This window comes from Scyliorhinus canicula, chromosome 12, assembly GCF_902713615.1.
Source record: "Scyliorhinus canicula chromosome 12, sScyCan1.1, whole genome shotgun sequence".
NCBI classification, from domain to species: Eukaryota; Metazoa; Chordata; class Chondrichthyes; order Carcharhiniformes; family Scyliorhinidae; genus Scyliorhinus; species Scyliorhinus canicula.
This window is the reverse complement of record NC_052157.1, coordinates 39,792,811-39,809,666: the sequence shown is the minus strand read 5'-3', so window position 1 is coordinate 39,809,666 and position 16,856 is coordinate 39,792,811. Positions and strand designations below refer to the sequence as shown.

Sequence of the window (16,856 nt, the reverse complement as noted above, 5' to 3'; positions counted from 1 at the left end):
AGTATAACTGACTTCTCAGTGTAAGTAATTCTAAACCCTATTGTTAAGTTAATAGTGCCTGCTTTATTTAATTCCGATACACAATAAAGCGTATTTTTGTTAAAAATGTGAAATCTTTTGGCATAATTCTGTCGGTTGATCGCTGGGTATTTGGATTTTTCTTTAAACATTAATGGTCATAACACACGCTCTTCATTATGTTCCATATTTTTCTTCCCCGTCCTTTCCATTACCACCTGATCTTTGAATGATTTCTTCCTCGAGCTCCTGAGTACTCTGTCAATTCTCTGTTTGAGCAAGTGCCTAGTTTCCGGTCTATCTACAGCATTGTGATTGCTGATTTTGACCAGGACAATGACCTTCGAACAGGAGTAGGCCTCAAGAGCCTGATGAGGCTCGATCATCTGTAAATTCGATTACCTGCCTGTTTTCATATCTTTCAACATCCTTTATCTACCAAAAATAAATCAATCTCCATTTTGAAATTTTCAATTGACCATCTCCTCCCGATTTTCACTACTGTTTGTGTGAAGAAGCACTTCCTGCATTACCCCTGAATGAAATTGCTCTCGGTTAAAGGTCATATCCTGATGTACTGGCTTCCTCCAGCAGAGGTAATTGTTTCTGCCTGTCTACCCGACCAAACTCTTTGGCAAATCTGACCATTATATCTGTCCTCATCCTCCTATTACGATCCCTGACCAAACCCTAACAGTGGCTAGGATATTGGACCGAAACCCCTATATTTTAGTTTATTTGTAAGACTGTGCGGAAAGAATGATTCACTCCAGGAGTGATTGCACAAAGAGGTAGGGCTTTGTTTTTTGAAAACAAATTCCAATCAAGGGACAGTTTAGTGTGGCCAACCCATCTACCCTGCACATCTTTGAGTTGTGGGGTGAGACCCACTCAGAATCGGGGAGAATGTGAAAGCTACACAAGGACAGTGTCCCGGGGTCGGAAACGAATCCGGGTCCTTGGTGCCTTGAGACAGCAGTGATAACCACTGTGCCACCGTGTCGCTGGGCTTTCGTATTTTTAAAATAAAAATTTATTCTGAATAACAGGTTACAATAATCCCTGAAACACTATTACTCAATTTTCCATTAAACAACAAGAAAAAAACATACAGCTCTCAATCTATCTTGTTGTGGGAGAATTGTGGACTCAGCGTCAGGCAGATCAAAATTCACCTCTTCTCTCCAAAACGTTCCCCAAAAACTGCCTCTCTAAGGCCTTTCAAAATGTGCTCTGCATTCCTTGGCTTCACCCAGCTATGACGTCATCTCCCCAAGCTGAAAAACAAATGATCTTTGCAGATTGCAAAGCCCATTAACTCCCAGGGACTCTCCCAGTCAAACCACAGTCCATTAGTCCAGCCTGAAAACATATTCCTTTGTCACTATCACCTTCTGGCTGCTAAAAGCACACAGGCCCTGCAAAACAGAATGATTAAAGATAAAACATGACCGCTGCAGTCAAAAGCACTCTAACCCGAGGATTTCAACCCTTCAATTGCCCAGTATCCCTAAAGACTTCCAGTCGTCACACTCCTTAATCCCTCTGTGCTACACAGTCAGCCACTCCATCCCCTGGCACCAAGGCTTCTCTTTGTGGTCCAAATCAACCATGCAAGCAATTCTACTATCTGTCCCAACTAGCTGTTATTTCAGTTGCATCTTCTCCCACCCTTGCTCTTGTGTTCCTCCTGCCCAATGAAGGAACTACAGCAAGTTCCCGTTGCCTCCTCATATTCTGAAATTAAATATGTTACAAACATGTTGCTTGAAATGAACTGTTTTGAAAAATACAACACTGGTTATATCCACTATCTGTTTACTTGACTGAGACAGTTCACAATTAAGGATACTTGACCAATGATTCCTCTGCAGCACTCCCTCTAGTACCCTCCTTTAACTAAACAAGAGATTCCTGGCTTGGGCTTGTTGTCTTATCAAACCGAGCTGTTATGCCATTTTGAAATGATGAAACAAATGAAATCCCTTTCAATCTTTAATGTGTTTGACAGCGGCACAGTGGTTAGCAGTGCTGCCTCACAGCGTCAGAGACCTGGGTTCGATTTAGGCCTTGGGTGACTGTCTGTGTGACGTTTGCATGTTCTCCCCGTGTCTGCATAGGTTTCCTCCGGATGCTCCAGGTTCCTACCACAGTTAAAAGATGTGCAGGTTAGGTGGATTGGCCATGATAAATTGCCCCTTAGTGTCCAAAAGATGTCCAGCTTCGCTAGGGTTACAGGGATAGGGTGGGAGAGTGGACCTTTGTTAAGGTGGCCCTGTGGAGGATTGGTGAGGATTCGTTGGGCCGAATGGCTTCCTTCTGCACTGCAGTGGTTCTATGGTTCAGATCTTAACTGTTTGAAAATTTGATGTATTTGTGATGCAGTTGTTTTAATTCCAGGCCTTCGAACAGCAGGAAGGGAACAGTCAAATTCCGTTGGCATCTATTGTCCCCTCGTACCTCCTAACAGTCCAACTCAAGGAAGGCCGAAATCTGGTCATCCGGGATCGCTGTGGTAAGACAATTAAAAAAAAAATCTCACAATAATGGATCGTGTTACCAGTTTTAACATGCACTGAGTAAAAAGAGACTCGCCAAATATTTTGAATTATGATAATAGTGACCTCCTCCTTCCGGCTCCCAAATATCTGACAGGAACCTGCTGTCTTTAAACTATTAGCTGAAAAAGAAATCCTTTGGAAAACACATTTATGTGGAGCTTTGTTTGGAGAAAGGGTTGTTTTATGAGGAAAAATTGAACAGGTTGGGCCTATATTCGTTGGAGTTCAGAAGAATGAGAGGTGATATGATTGAAACATATCAGATTCTGAGTGGGACTAACAGGGTAAATGCTGAGATTCACCCCTCATGGGTGAATCGGGAGCTCGGGGATGTGGTTTCAAATTGATGTGCGGGATTTACCACGCAACCCGCCACGTGTTGCGGGAGCTGGCCTGTCATTGGCCGGCGGCAGGATCTTCCGTTTCCTGCTTCCCATTTTGAAAAACAGTAGAAATTGGCACCAGTGCAACGTCACGCCTGGTAGGTGGGAAGATTGAATGAGGGCTGAAGATGCATTGTTAACCTCGCTGAGTATATTGTAATGATTCAAATTCATACAAATCAGGTCCGTGGGCTCCTGGGGCATGAGCCTAATCGCATCATCGGGGAGGGCCCGGGAAGATCGCGGTCTGAAATCTCACCAGCGTGAATTCGGTTTGTGGCCTCTCATGAGATTTAATGGCCATTACGCGATTTGCTAATGGCTAACGTGGCTGCTGAATCCCACCCAATGTTTGATTATTTATTTATAAATAGGAACATTATCAACTTCAAATGGTAAAAACATTTTGGAAACAGTGGGAGTGCACGGCTCTCACAGTCAATGTTGTTAGCAATCAGCACGTACCTCAGTTCACTTGCCCTTGCTTCACATCCGTATCACTTCAGTCATAGATAGCAGTTGGAAAAAACTACCTGGATGAAAATCAGCGGGGTGTGGTCACCCTGCGAGTGGGCAATGGTCAACAAAATGTTTCATGGGCCGCACTCCGAACCCGGATGGGCTGCGCGTGGCCCCCAGGCCGCAGGTTTCCCAGCACTGATTGAGAGGCTGCCGGCCCAATCGGAACTGAGGCAGGTCAGAGATTGTGGGCAAATCTAAACTTGAGCCGGCAGCCGTTTTTCTTAACCATGCGCTGCTCTGATAATACTCATTAACCTCCCAGGCCAAAGGGAATATTAAGCCTCTATTAAGCTGGCAGCGTTTGAACATAGCAAGTGGATGGTCCAACACCTGCAAAATGCGAACAGGCCATCTAAGTTGTCCCGCATTGGAGCCATAAATATGCTATTTGGCTGCCCACCTCTGTTCAGTGGACAGCCGATCTGTCTCCTAGCCTTGCCACAGGGGAACCACCCCAGTGGTGGGTATATATTTTGGTGGATTGGGCCTGATTAGGCTTCCTGCTAGTTTGCCAGTTTTCATCTCAAAGCCTGCCTCTGCGTGGATGAGAAGATGCTGTCCTTAGTTTTTTGGTGCTGGCTTTCATCTTTCTGAATTTCATCCATTAATCTTTACTTTCCAGAGAACAGGACTGGTTAAAAAGCGAGTCCTGGCCAAATCTTGAACTATTTGCAATTAATAATTGCAGCTACATCATCCTTGGAAGTCAAAGTTCTTTCTATTATGTCCTTGTTCAGCCATGAAACTAAAGTAAATATAGGCTTTATACACATAACCAAAATCCACAATTCACCTAATTTGTCAATTTGCAAAGAAGCAAGTTTGCAAATCTAGCCTGGCTGCACAAACAGTAAACTTGGGATCGGTCCCAATTGAATTCATGGGAACCAAAATGGAACAATGGAGGTATTTTGTCATAACTGGCAGGGTTCGAGTGGACATTCTTGGCAAACGTCTCATTGTGGATTGTTCCTGAATTATTATAGGCCGAGTATTCCTTGTCTGGAATTCCGATAAATGAAAAAGTCCGAAATCTGCACTTTTCTCGAATGCCAATGTGACATCACGAGTGGGAAATTCCACAGGGCTCTGGGAAGATTCCCGGGTGGTGTGCAGGTCCCAACATGCCGCACATACACAGATGACAACATACCGCACATGTGCAGATCTCAACATGCCGCAGGTGCACTGGTCACAACATCCTGAACATGCGCAGGTCCCAAACCTACCTCACATGTGCAGGTCTTGAAGTGCCGCACATGCACAGGGCACAACATGCCATGCATGCGCAGGTCACAACGCTGCGCACATGCGCAGGTCCCAACGTGCCACACATGCACAGATCCAAATGTGCCGCGCATGCGCATGTCTCAACGTGCCGCACATCTGCAGGTCCCAATGTACCGCACATGCACTGGTCAGAACATGCCGAACATTGCCAGGTCCCAAAATGCCGCACATGCGCAGGTCCCAAAGCGCTGCACATACGCAGGTCCCAAAGCGCCGCACATACGCAGGTCCCAAAGCGCTGCACATGCACTGGTCCCAACACACCACACATGCACAGGACCCAAAGTGCTGCACATGTGCAGGTCCCAACGTGCCACACATGCGCAGGTCGCAACGTGCTGCACATGGACAGATCCCAACGTGCCGCGCATGCGCATGTCCCAATGTGCCGCACATGCACTGGTCAGAACATGCCGCACATGCGCAGGTCCCAAAATGCAGCACATGCGCAGGTCCCAAAGCGCTGCACATACACAGGTCCCAAAGCGCCACACATGCACTGGTCCCAACACACCACATATGCACAGGTCCCAAAGTGCTGCACATGTGCAGGTCCCAACATGCCGCACATGCACAGGTCCCAAAGTGCCGCACATGCAAAGGTCCCAAAATGCTGCATATACATAGGTCCCAAAGTGCCACACATGCACAGGTCCCAACAAGCCACATATGCACAGGTCCCAAAGCGCTGCACATGCGCAGGTCCCTATATACCGCACATGCGCAGGTCCCTATATACCGCACATGCGCAGGTCCCAACGCTGCGCACATGCGCAGGGCAGCACGGTAGCACAAGTGGATAGCACTGTGGCTTCACAGCGCCAGGGTCCCAGGTTTGATTCCCCGCTGGGTCACTGTCTGTGTGGAGTCTGCACGTTCTCCCCGTGCCTGTGTGGGTTTCCTCCTGGTGCTCCGGTTTCCTCCCACAGTCCAAAGACGTGCAGGTTAGGTGGTTTGGCCATGATAAATTGCCCTTAGTGAGCAAAAAGGTTAGGAGGGGTTATTGGGTTACGGGGATAGGTTGGAAGTGAGGGCTTAAGTGGGTCGGTGCAGTCTCGATGGGCCGAATGGCCTCCTTCTGCACTGTACGTTCTATGTTCTATGTCGCACATGCATCTCATCACATCATATTCCGAAATCCAAAAAATTCCAAAATCTGATATGCCCTTGACCCCAAGCATTTTGGATAAGTGGTGCTCAACGTGTACATAGGTTGTCACTTGTGCATTCCCCTCTCCTTCTTTTCCACCCTCAGTGACACAACTTTCAGCTGTTACTGTACCTCCTCAATTTCACTTCCTTCCCACCTTTACATGCTTTCCTGAAACCTACCCATGGAACCATACCTTTCATCGTTGCTCCAACCTTCCCACACACTCGGATATTCTTCTGTTGTCGTTGCCATCTGCAATTCGTTGGTGGTCTTCAATCTTTGCCAATGATGAACTGTTGAAAGTGGTTATTCTGCTAATATCCTCTAATGTGGCCCATCACTTTGAATGTTGAGTGCAATAGTCCTGGATAACGTTGGTTTTCCTTTATGGCCATTGCCAATGCTAGTTTTGAGGTGAAGCCTGCTTCCTCTACCACTGCCACAGCACAGATATTGGTTTTGGACTTTTAAAAAAAAATTCCAATTGAGGAGCAATTTAGCATGGTCAATCCACCTACCCTGCTTATCTTTGGGTTGTGGGGGTGAGACCCACGCAGACACGGGGAGAATGTGCAGACTTCACATGGACAGTGACCCAGGGCCGGGATCGAACCCGGGTCCTCAGTGCCATGAGGCAGCAGTGCTAACTACTGCGTCACTGTGCCACCGCCCCAAACCTATATACGTCTATCTCTGAAGTGAGAGTACTTTAAATCCAATACCAATCTACAAGCTGAGCTGTTGTTTCACCTAAATCACTCTTTCAATAAAATAACTTCCTCAAACATCAATGCTCTTTATCATATCACCAGTGGAGTATATTTATCAGTCCTGTTGCCGTAGATGTGAAATGATGGAATCTTTGTGAACTTTCCTCTTCATACCCAACCACAACTCCGCAGGGAAGAACTTCTCAATTGCTTTGCAGCGGATGTAAGATTTGGTTTTGAGATGAACACCCTGGCCCTCCGGGAATTCTTTTACCATCTTGGGATGAGAGCACTGCTAATTGGACAAGCAATTGTAGCCTATTCCTTGCTACCATCGAGAAGGTGGTGGTGAGTCGCCTTCTTCAACCACTGCTGACAATGTGGTGTAGGTACACCCAGAGTGCTGTTAGGGAGGGAGTTCAATGCTTTTGACACAGAGATAGTTGAAGAGTGGCCGGAATTTTGTGGGTCGTGAAGGGGAACTTCCAGTTGCTGGTGTTTCCATGCATTCGTGGCGCTTGTCCTTTTATGTGGCAAGGGTCATGAATTTGGAAGTTGTTGTTGAAAGAGCCTTCTCAAGTTGCTGCGGTGCATCTTGAAGTTGAATCCGGTTTCCCTGGGGTTCTGTGGCAATGACTCATCTTTCATTCTCATTCCACAGTATAAATATTTCCCACTTTCTCTGCCTGTTAGCTTTGACAAAGAGGCATCGGCTTTGAAACGTTAGCTCTTTTCTCTCCCTACAGATGCTGCCAGACCTGCTGAGATTTTCCAGCATTTTCTCTTGAAGTTGGTGTACACTGCCACCACTGTACGTCGCTGGTGGAGGGTGTGAATGTTTCCGGTGGTGGATGGCGCACCTACCTAGAAACATATTCTACCATGAAAATTGTTGACTGCAAACCCAAACTAAACAGTATTGCTTTCAGCTTCGGGGGACTAGGTTTACTGACTGTTCACGGCGGTGTGAATTTCCGGTCCCAAGCCGACGAGGAGTGCTTTCACCGGGAAATCCGTTGACAACGGTGAAGTCAGTAGAGGCCGCTGGCAAGCTGCCTCCGCTGCTGAAAAAAAAACACCGTGGCCATGAGAGATTTCTCACTGGTGACCACCCCCCCCCCCCCCATCATGAGAGCAATAATTCCCATCATTCTGATCTACCTCTAATTAACTCTCTGGAGGGTGGTGAAGGATTAATACTCACAAGAAGAGGAAGACCATTTTTGTGGGGCAGTTTTAGCAGCTTGCCGGGGAAGTGTGCAAACTTCCAGACAACATACTTACCCAACCCTTCAAGCACCAGCTGGCCGAGTCTGCAGATCGTGCATTCGATTTATCAGCCATTTCAGGATCCACTGAACCGGAGTGGAATTAGGTAATCCTCGATCCCTGAGGGACTGCCTGAGGGAGAGATCATCAGCTTCAACAAAGCTGCTGCTGGTACAGTAGCTGATGAACGTTCGTATGATCTCACATTTCCTACTTCCAGCCATCTTTAACAGTAATTCTTATTGAAGATGCATGTTCTCTGCATGTTGTCTGTGAACTAATGGAAACCGAGGGAGAATCTGTTGATTGTCTGTTAATTCTATTGTTAAGATACACGGGGTAGGGGCATTGTTTAATTAAGTACTTAGAGCACTTATAAATAGAGACTCTCGTGACTGGTGGGCACTGCAGCTGGAATGCTTCCTCACCCCATAAAATTACTTCTGGATTTAATTTGGTAGTGATTCCCCCAATTATTTTTCTTTGTTACATTGCCATTTAGGTTTATTGTCCAAATTGGCTTTTTTTAAAAACGAGCTATTTGCTTAATTGATCATCTTGGAGGAGTATAAAGAACAATTGCTGGGAGTTGGATTGTTAGGGAGTAAACAGCCATATGTAATGCTGCATTCTGTGGATAAACATAGTGGGCGGGATTTTCTGGTCTTGACCATGGTGAGACCTGTTGTGAACGAGAACGGAAAATTTGGCGTTCCAGCCAAAACTCCATTCACACTCTGCGACACCAGGAAAATCCCAACTGCGATCGAGGACGGGAGATTTCAGCCATTATCAAGAAAAGTATTTTCATCTAGTTTCATAGTTCGCCAACTGGTTTGGGATCAGTTTAATAGAATTTTTTGTTTGTTAAATCATACCTTAAAGCAGAGTGCCCCATTGCGAGGTCTTCACGATTGTAGATGTATTAGCAAAGCAGGGGCAGTGCTTGTAGTACCAGTATGGGCCCTGCCTCTGGTTCATCCCAATCTAGGGACCAGAAAGTCCAGCTCCAGTAGCTCAAACTCCTTATTGATACCGGCTTCCTCATCCTGCTGTCGGCTTTTGCTTGGGTTGAAATTAAAAACCTTGGCAGTATTTTACAAAGTGAGTGGGAAGTTGGTGAAAATTCAACCACTGATTTGTTACCACTCCATTTCACTCTGCTGATGGGGGTCTAATTTCATCCCCATTACATCTCTTCTGATTCGCTGCACCCTTTCACTTGCTGTAACCGGTTGCTTTGTGTGCTAACCTCAAAAAGTATTTATTGCAGCAGTACTAAAAAGCATCAGGACATTTTGTACTACTTAAGTCACCTCCACCAAGTGTAATTGGTTTCCTCGAATATATCTTGTAAATCTTTGTGAAATAGTATTCCTATATGGTGGAAAATGATCCTTGGTTGCTTAAAGGTCAACGATTTAGCTTCAGGAGGTGGGTATTTATTTTTTTTCACTGTTGTTCGCTATTTTTTCTTTGAATTTTTATTTTCCAAATAAAGTACTTACCATTAATATGGCATCTCTCATCATCTCAATGTGTCCCAAGACATTTTGCAGACAATGAAGTTCCTTTGAAATGTAGTCACTCTTTTTAATGGAGGAAACGTGATAGCCGATTTATGCAAAATAAGCTCCCAACAGACAGCAATGTGATAATGACCAGATAATCTGTATTTATTACATTGAATGAGAAGAACTCCTGCGCTCTTTGAACACTGCCATGAGACCATTCCATTCACTTGTGAAGACAGATGGAGCCTCAGTTTTAACATCCCAAATGAAGGACCACATCTTCAACAGTGCAGCACTCCCGCAGCACTGCACAACTTGTCAAATAAGAAACCGGATCCTCGCTATCCTTGCATATTGGCCCAGATATTGCAGCGGTAATGGCAGAGATGATGTTCATCGACATTTTGTCCTCTGAAACTGACAGCAACCACCTCTGGAGACCACGCATGTGCCGAATAAAATCAAGTGGAAATCAGTGAGTTGGTGAGAACGTGCCCTTTTGCATTGTTACTCTCACTGTAACTAAAACCTTGAAAAGGTGGGTATCTTGTTGAATGAGGTGTAAGTAGGTTTTTGCAACAAACTAAATTTATGATTGCTGCTAAATGAAAGCCTCAGTGGCCTGGAAAACTAATTTTAGGTTTGTAGAACGTCCGATTTCTCCATTATGGTAAATTCACATTTTTAAAAGACTTTTTTAGAAGTTTATTTTGATATTTCAACTTCTATCTTAATCCTTGGTGTGCACCCAAAACACGCATTCTGTTCCCTGTCAAATTAAAGTTAAAAGTGAATGATAATTACATCCTGGTTTACTGTGTGAAAATACTGCCGTGTGATAGGCTGCTTAGTCTGCTTGATCATGATGTGGAGATGCCGGCGTTGGACTGGGGTGAGCACAGTAAGAAGTCTTACAACACTAGGTTAAAGTCCAACAGGTTTGTTTCAGATCACTAGCTTTCGGAGCACTGCTCCTTCCACACCTGATTTAACTAGAGATTCCTCACTAGTGATTTGAAACAAACCTGTTGGACTTTAACCTAGTCTGCTTGATGACATCACTGTTGATGGACACCTGGGGATTCCCTTGACTTGGCACCAGATTCAAACTGAAGTTGGAATAGGCCACAGCAAATCTATATGGGTTGCCTCTCTAAGGTAGATGGTCTTTGAGTAACTAAATTCCAACAAGATAGAAGATAGTAAAAATTTTGAAATCCTGAAGCTTCCTGAGGACACCAAAATATCCCTCTGTCCAATTACAAATGTGGAGTAGCATGCAAATTAGAATTATTCATTCAGTGAATAACATTAGCAGACAGCTAAACAGCGATTATCAAGTAAAACTCTCAATTTCTCTAGTTGGTCAATCTGACTGAAACTAGAGAAGTAAATGTGCTACAAATATTTGCAAGATTCTTTGCGGTGCCAATTATCCAACTTCTTTTGACCTAAATCTCTTCAGTAATTTTTAGTCTTACGGGCAGCTTATTTTTCCAAACCACTGATGTATATCTGACGTGTTTTCAAAGTGCACTTTCCCTTCAGTGAGCTCCCTTCATGGAGAGCCAACTAATTTGCATGCGCTTGCGAGGCCAGTGATATGGATACTGCCCCATAACTAAACATGAATTGAAAGATATAAATCCCAGGATCTGCATTTCAGTGATCTTGGAATCAACTAGTGACGATGGTTATGTTGTAAGGAATAATTTCTACCACTGTTGATCCAGAGAACGCCAAACACAAGGCTTCCTTTAGCACTATTTATGGCAAGACAATAATCTTGTTTTAGATGCAGTAATCAAACTCTTGTGTTGGGACAAGTAAGATCAAGTGAGAAACGTTTTAATCATTTTGGAGAGCATGAGGATGGCATCACTGACATCTGCAGATATTTAATGCATTGACCACACCACCACCACCACCACCACCACTCACTGTGAATAGGGAACCATCAGGACTATGTGGCACCAACAAAATTTCAAAGCTGTTCACCAAATGCTATGTATTCACTTTTCCAAACAGGAGGTTCCTGGTGTCTGGTCTGCCCGAAGGTTTAAACATGAGTAAACTTCCTCAAAACAATGTGGATTCAAGTCTATGTTTTGTATCATTGGAAAGTCAAACGGTTACTAGGGAGAGATAATTTTAACTTGCGTAGACAATGTTGCACTTCACTTAAATTTCTATTCCATGGATGCCCGTTGGAGCCGGTCTAATATTATCCATTTTGCACTATTGCCAAAATTGTAAATTAATTCCAGGGCAATGTGCAAAGTTCATTTGCCTGTGATGATTGGAATTTCCCCAGGGTAGTGAACAATATATAGCTCTGTGCTACGGTGGGTTATTAAGGCCAAGCTATGGAAAACTTTGCCCTTCTATTACCAGCAACACATAGCAAAAGAGTTTGTGCGAATGCTTCAAATTCATTCTTAGATTATAAATTACCGGCTGCAAACATAAATAAGTATTCAAATTCTGTTTATACAGCTGAATCAAAATTGTTGCAATAGTTGAAGTTTAATATCTGCATTCTGTTAGATTAGCAAATACAAAGGGAAAGCAAAAACCTTTCCTATTGTTTTATAGTCTCAAAATATAACTACGCCCGTTATTACTTTCCCTGTGCTTGATTTGTTTACTGATTTTTAGCAGGGACTGACCACTTAGAGCTGGTAACTGAACGTTCAATAATAACCAAAGAATAATATCTACATCCATTTAGATGACCAAATCCAGAAGATTCCAATTAGCAAAAACCTTTTCCCGTTATTCAATGCATTCAACAATAAATCAGGCTAAGATCTAATTTGTAATTACGTTTCTGGTTATTCTTTTAATGTTAATTTTGGTTTTGATATTCATGTTGACCTTCCAGTTAAGGTTAGGTTTGGGCCTAGATTTTCTCATCGGGATTATTTCACCTTATTCCTTTGTACTGCATATTGCTGGGATTGACAGAACACAATAGAATCATAGGGTGGGTTTTGCTGCACCCCCCCCGGGCGTGTTATTGTGGTGGAGGAGGCAGCGCACCATTGGCCGATGGCGATCTCTTCTGCCCCCACTGCGGTCAACGGATTTTCCAGTTGTTTGCACCCTCCGCAGCTGGGGAGCCCATAGCGAGGGGTCACCGTCTGCTGAACCGGAAAGTCTCGCTCTTGGCAATAACCTGAAAAGTTCGGCCGCAGAGTGAATGCAGCACCAGAGGAGGACATTTGGCCTGTCATGTCCATACTGGTTCCTGAAAGAGCCCATCATCGCGACCCACTGCCCTGCCTTTTCCCCACAGTCTGCCGTTTCTTCCCACTCAAGATGACTACTCAATCCCCTTTTGCATGGAGGCCTTGTGGTGCAGTGGTTGCGTTCCTACACCTGGACCACATGCCCTGGGTTAATGTCCGCCAGCCAGGGCTTGTTGCCACGGAAGGAGTGTTCAACGTGATTCAACGGGCAGATAATAAGCTCAGAAATCTTCCCCCCCCCCCCCCCCCCCCATTATTCCCCAAAGGGTAAAAACAATGTGGATGTGAAGATGCACTAAAATAAATCCTTTTGAAAGCTATGATTGAACCCGCATTGACCACAGTCTCTCGCAGTGCAATCCTGATCTTAATTCCTCAATTTGTAACAAGGTTTATCCTCATGTTACCTTTGGTTCATTTGACATTTGGTGTCCTCTGATCTTCAATCCTTCCATCAGTGGAAATAGTTATCTACTCTGTCCACGTACCTCATGATTTTGTACTCCTCCATATCAAATTTCCTTCCAGCCTTCTCTTCTTTCAGGAGAACAACCCCAGTTTCTCAAGAACTTCATCACTGATACTTTTCTGCACTCTCTTTAATCCTTTCACAGCCTTCCTAAAGTCTGTGTATCATTATGAAGACCAGGAATCCGTATGCTCCTTATGAACTGCCATGTCCATCAGACGTGAAGGAGATTGTAAACTATTTGAATCAAAACTTACTTTTTCCTTGTTTAAAATGTGGACTTTGCTGAACCAAAAGATGGCTGCTGCAGGTCACAAGTTGGATACAGTTTCTGGAAATCTCCACCAGCAGTTACAGGATAAAAGCTCAAACCTCATTCTTGTGAATTTTCTCACCTCTCAGTGTGAGGACGCTTTACAGTCGACAAAACCAGGCACCAATAGACAAACTGTCTCCCCAGCCTGGACTATAACAAAGGGAGAGCCATAGAAACTCATTATACCTGCAGAGGTGATATGTTCCATCATTTATCTCCTAAGGTGAACAATGGATTGTGACATGAGACATAGAAACTGTTGGTTAGCCTGCAACTAGCTCACTAATTAGCAACAGCACTTGACCGAAGCTTCTAGCCTTTGGAAAGATTTAATATTACAATTTCAGACTCACAACCAGTCTGCTGCTTAAAATCCGGCCTGCGAACTTCACAGCAGGATTTCATGCCGACTAACAGCCTACATCAAGTCTAAACCCTCTTGAAGCCTGTTTCTTGGGATGATTCCTGCCATCTCCTGCTGAGCAGACCAACTCTGTATATCAACTTCTTCTTTGCATTACCATCAATTTTAAAGGAGTTTTTCAACTGCTTCAGCTGGTTGAACCTGCTTGAACTGAAACTCCAGCATGAGGGAACCTTCACTGTACTCTGAGCTTCTGGACTCTGGCAATCACATAAACTGATATCCACATCTGTTATTCTTTTTAATCATTTGTATATTGTCTTAGTGTGCACGTGTATGCGACCATCTGGCAGGTTTGAATGTACGAACAAACCAAACATATTTGTTAACCATAATGAGGGTTTACTGTGAGTCACTTTAAATACTGACATCACAAACAGAGGGGTTGGTAAAACATCTCGTCGCCTAGTTTAAAAAGTAAGATACAGGAATAGAAGTCGGCCATTTAGCCCCTCGAGTCTGTCCTGCCATTGAATGAGATAATGGCTGATTTGTGACTAACTCTGTATACCTGCCTTTGGCCCATATCTTTTAATATCTTTGCTTAACAAAAACCTATCTATCTCTGATTAAAATTAACTACAGATCTATCTTCAACAGCTGTTTGTGGGAGAGAGTTCCAAACCTCTACCACCCTTTTGAGTGAAGACGTTTTCCTAACAATAATAATAATCTTATTATTATCACAAGTAGGCTTACATTCAGGTTCTGTGAAAATTCCCCCTCAATGGCCGAGATCTAATTTTTAGACTATGCCCTCTAGTTTTAGAATCTCCAGCCAGTGGATAGAATTTACCTTTATCTACCCTGGGCGGGATTCTCCGCCGGCGTGATTCTCCGTTTTGCCGGCGTCCGGGGGTTTCCCGACGGATGCCCCACAATGGGAAACCCCATTGATCGGCCGGTGTAATGGAGAATTCCGCCGGCGGGTCGGGGCAGGAATGTAGCGCGGCGGGGTGGAGAATCCAGCCCCCTGTCTTTCCCTGTTAATATCTTGAATACTTCGATCCGATCACCCCTTAACTTTCCAAATTCTTGCGAAACAGGTCTAAATTGAGTAATCTCTCCTTGTAACTCAACACCTGTAATCCAGGTAAACCTACGTTGCACTCCCTCCAAGGCCAAAATGTCCTTCCTAACGTGTGGTGCCCAGAACTGCTCACAGTTCTCCAAGTGGGGTTTAACCAAGGTTTTGTATAGTGCAGCCTAACCCCTGTGTCTTTATAGTCCAATCCTCTAGATGTAAAAGCAAGCACTCCATTAGCCTTTTTGATTATTTTCTGCACTGCTTCCTGGCATTTCCTGAACCCCCAAGTCTCTTTGGACATCCACTATATTAACCTCTGCTTATGGACCTACGGCGAGAAAATAAAGGAGTTCAGATTTTGGTCTTTCCCCTGTTCGTAACGAACCGCTTTCTCAAACTTTCCTGCCACCTTCACTGATTTGTGCACATATACCCGCTGATATCCTTTATTTCATATTCCCTCTCCTCGTTCTTTTTAACAGGTAAACAACCCAAGCTTTGTTGCTCTTGCATGTGCTGCAACCAAGGCAGAGTTGACCAATACAGAGCACAACTGGTAGAATATTATAAACTAGGTGTTCGCCTTGACTCAGTGGCAGCTACTCACTCCTGAGTCAGAAGTTTGCGGGTTTAAGTCCCACTCCGGGGACATGTGCCCACCAGTCATGCTGATGCTGTCTGATGTGCTGTCTTTCAGATTGGGCATGAAACAAATGCCCATCTGCCCTCTTGTGAACACTAAAGATCCCATGGCTCTATTTCAGAAGAAGGGCAGGAATTCTTTCTGGTGTCAGCCAATATTCATGTCCCAACCAACTTCGCAAAATATAACTTTTCTGTTTCCAGGGGCTTGTTACGAATAAGAGTAATCTTTATTAGTGTCACAAGTAGGCTTACATTACACTGCAATGAAGTTACTGTGAAAAATATGCGTGGACTCCCCGCCACGTTGCCTATATTGCGACCATGGCTATACTTCATTAATTGTTTAATTTACTGTAAAGAGATTGAGACATCTTGAAGTTGTGAAAGGTGCTGTATAAATGGAAGACCTTTTATTGAGGGAACAATGGGCAGTAGCATTCCAGTAGAATTCCAAACATCTTTGTGCAAAGAAAAAAGCCAAAGAAAGGGAACAATATCCTCAAATTATGAATACCAGGAAAGTGTTTCTGCTCTGCTCTTTTATATTTTTTGGCGCAATTCGCCCAAATGTGGCATAACGTGTGTAAAAGAGTTTTAATCATGAGTGATAGTCAGTGCAACCCGAGTGTCTCCAATCTTTTGTGCTATTTTAAAACAAAAATTCTGCTGGAATCTGGTCGCTCCCACATGTCTGACCATGCCCGGCTTGGCGGCACAGTGGTTAGCACTGCTGCCTCACAGCGTCAGAGATCGGGCTCGATTCTGACCTCTGGTGATTGTCTGTGTGGTGTTTGTACTTTCTCCCTGTGGCTGCGTGGGCTTCTTCTGGGTGCTCCGGTTTCCTCCTACAGTCCAAAAATGTGACGGTTAGGTGGATTGGCTATATCTTTTTATTAAAACAGTAAAAAGTATATTCAAGGTCAAACGGTACAAACGCTAATTTTGTGTTGGAGAAACAGGTACCCTCCCCTCAGGACCAACGTACGGGGAAAGGGGGGCATGATACTTTGATTATTAAAACAGTTCACTCCACAGTTGTACAAACAACAATGGATACATGCACTAAAATTTGCACTGGAGAGACCAGATGCTCTCACCTCTGTACCAACAGAAGGAAAAGGAGGCGAGAGTGGGGAAAGTAGGGTGGTGGGGAAGGAGGGAGTCGCGGAGTTGGAGGAGGGGGGGGCCAATAGGACCCTGAACTATCTACGGAGGCAGAAAAACAAAAGAACCTTCAATTAGAAGGTGCCAGGTTCCGGGAGTTCCCCAGAAGGGGTGAGGGGCGACACAGTATCAGGTACGAG

General features: G+C 44.4%; 1 protein-coding gene across 1 annotated transcript in view; it reads left to right on the top strand.

Annotated features, from left to right (window-relative positions):
* The window catches only part of mctp2b (multiple C2 domains, transmembrane 2b), a 504,236-nt gene that overhangs the window by 151,826 nt on the left and 335,554 nt on the right, over positions 1-16,856 (top strand). The window contains exon 4 of the mRNA XM_038813378.1: positions 2,419-2,533. Coding sequence (XP_038669306.1) covers positions 2,419-2,533 — 115 coding nt within the window. The remainder of the gene's footprint in view (positions 1-2,418; positions 2,534-16,856) is intronic.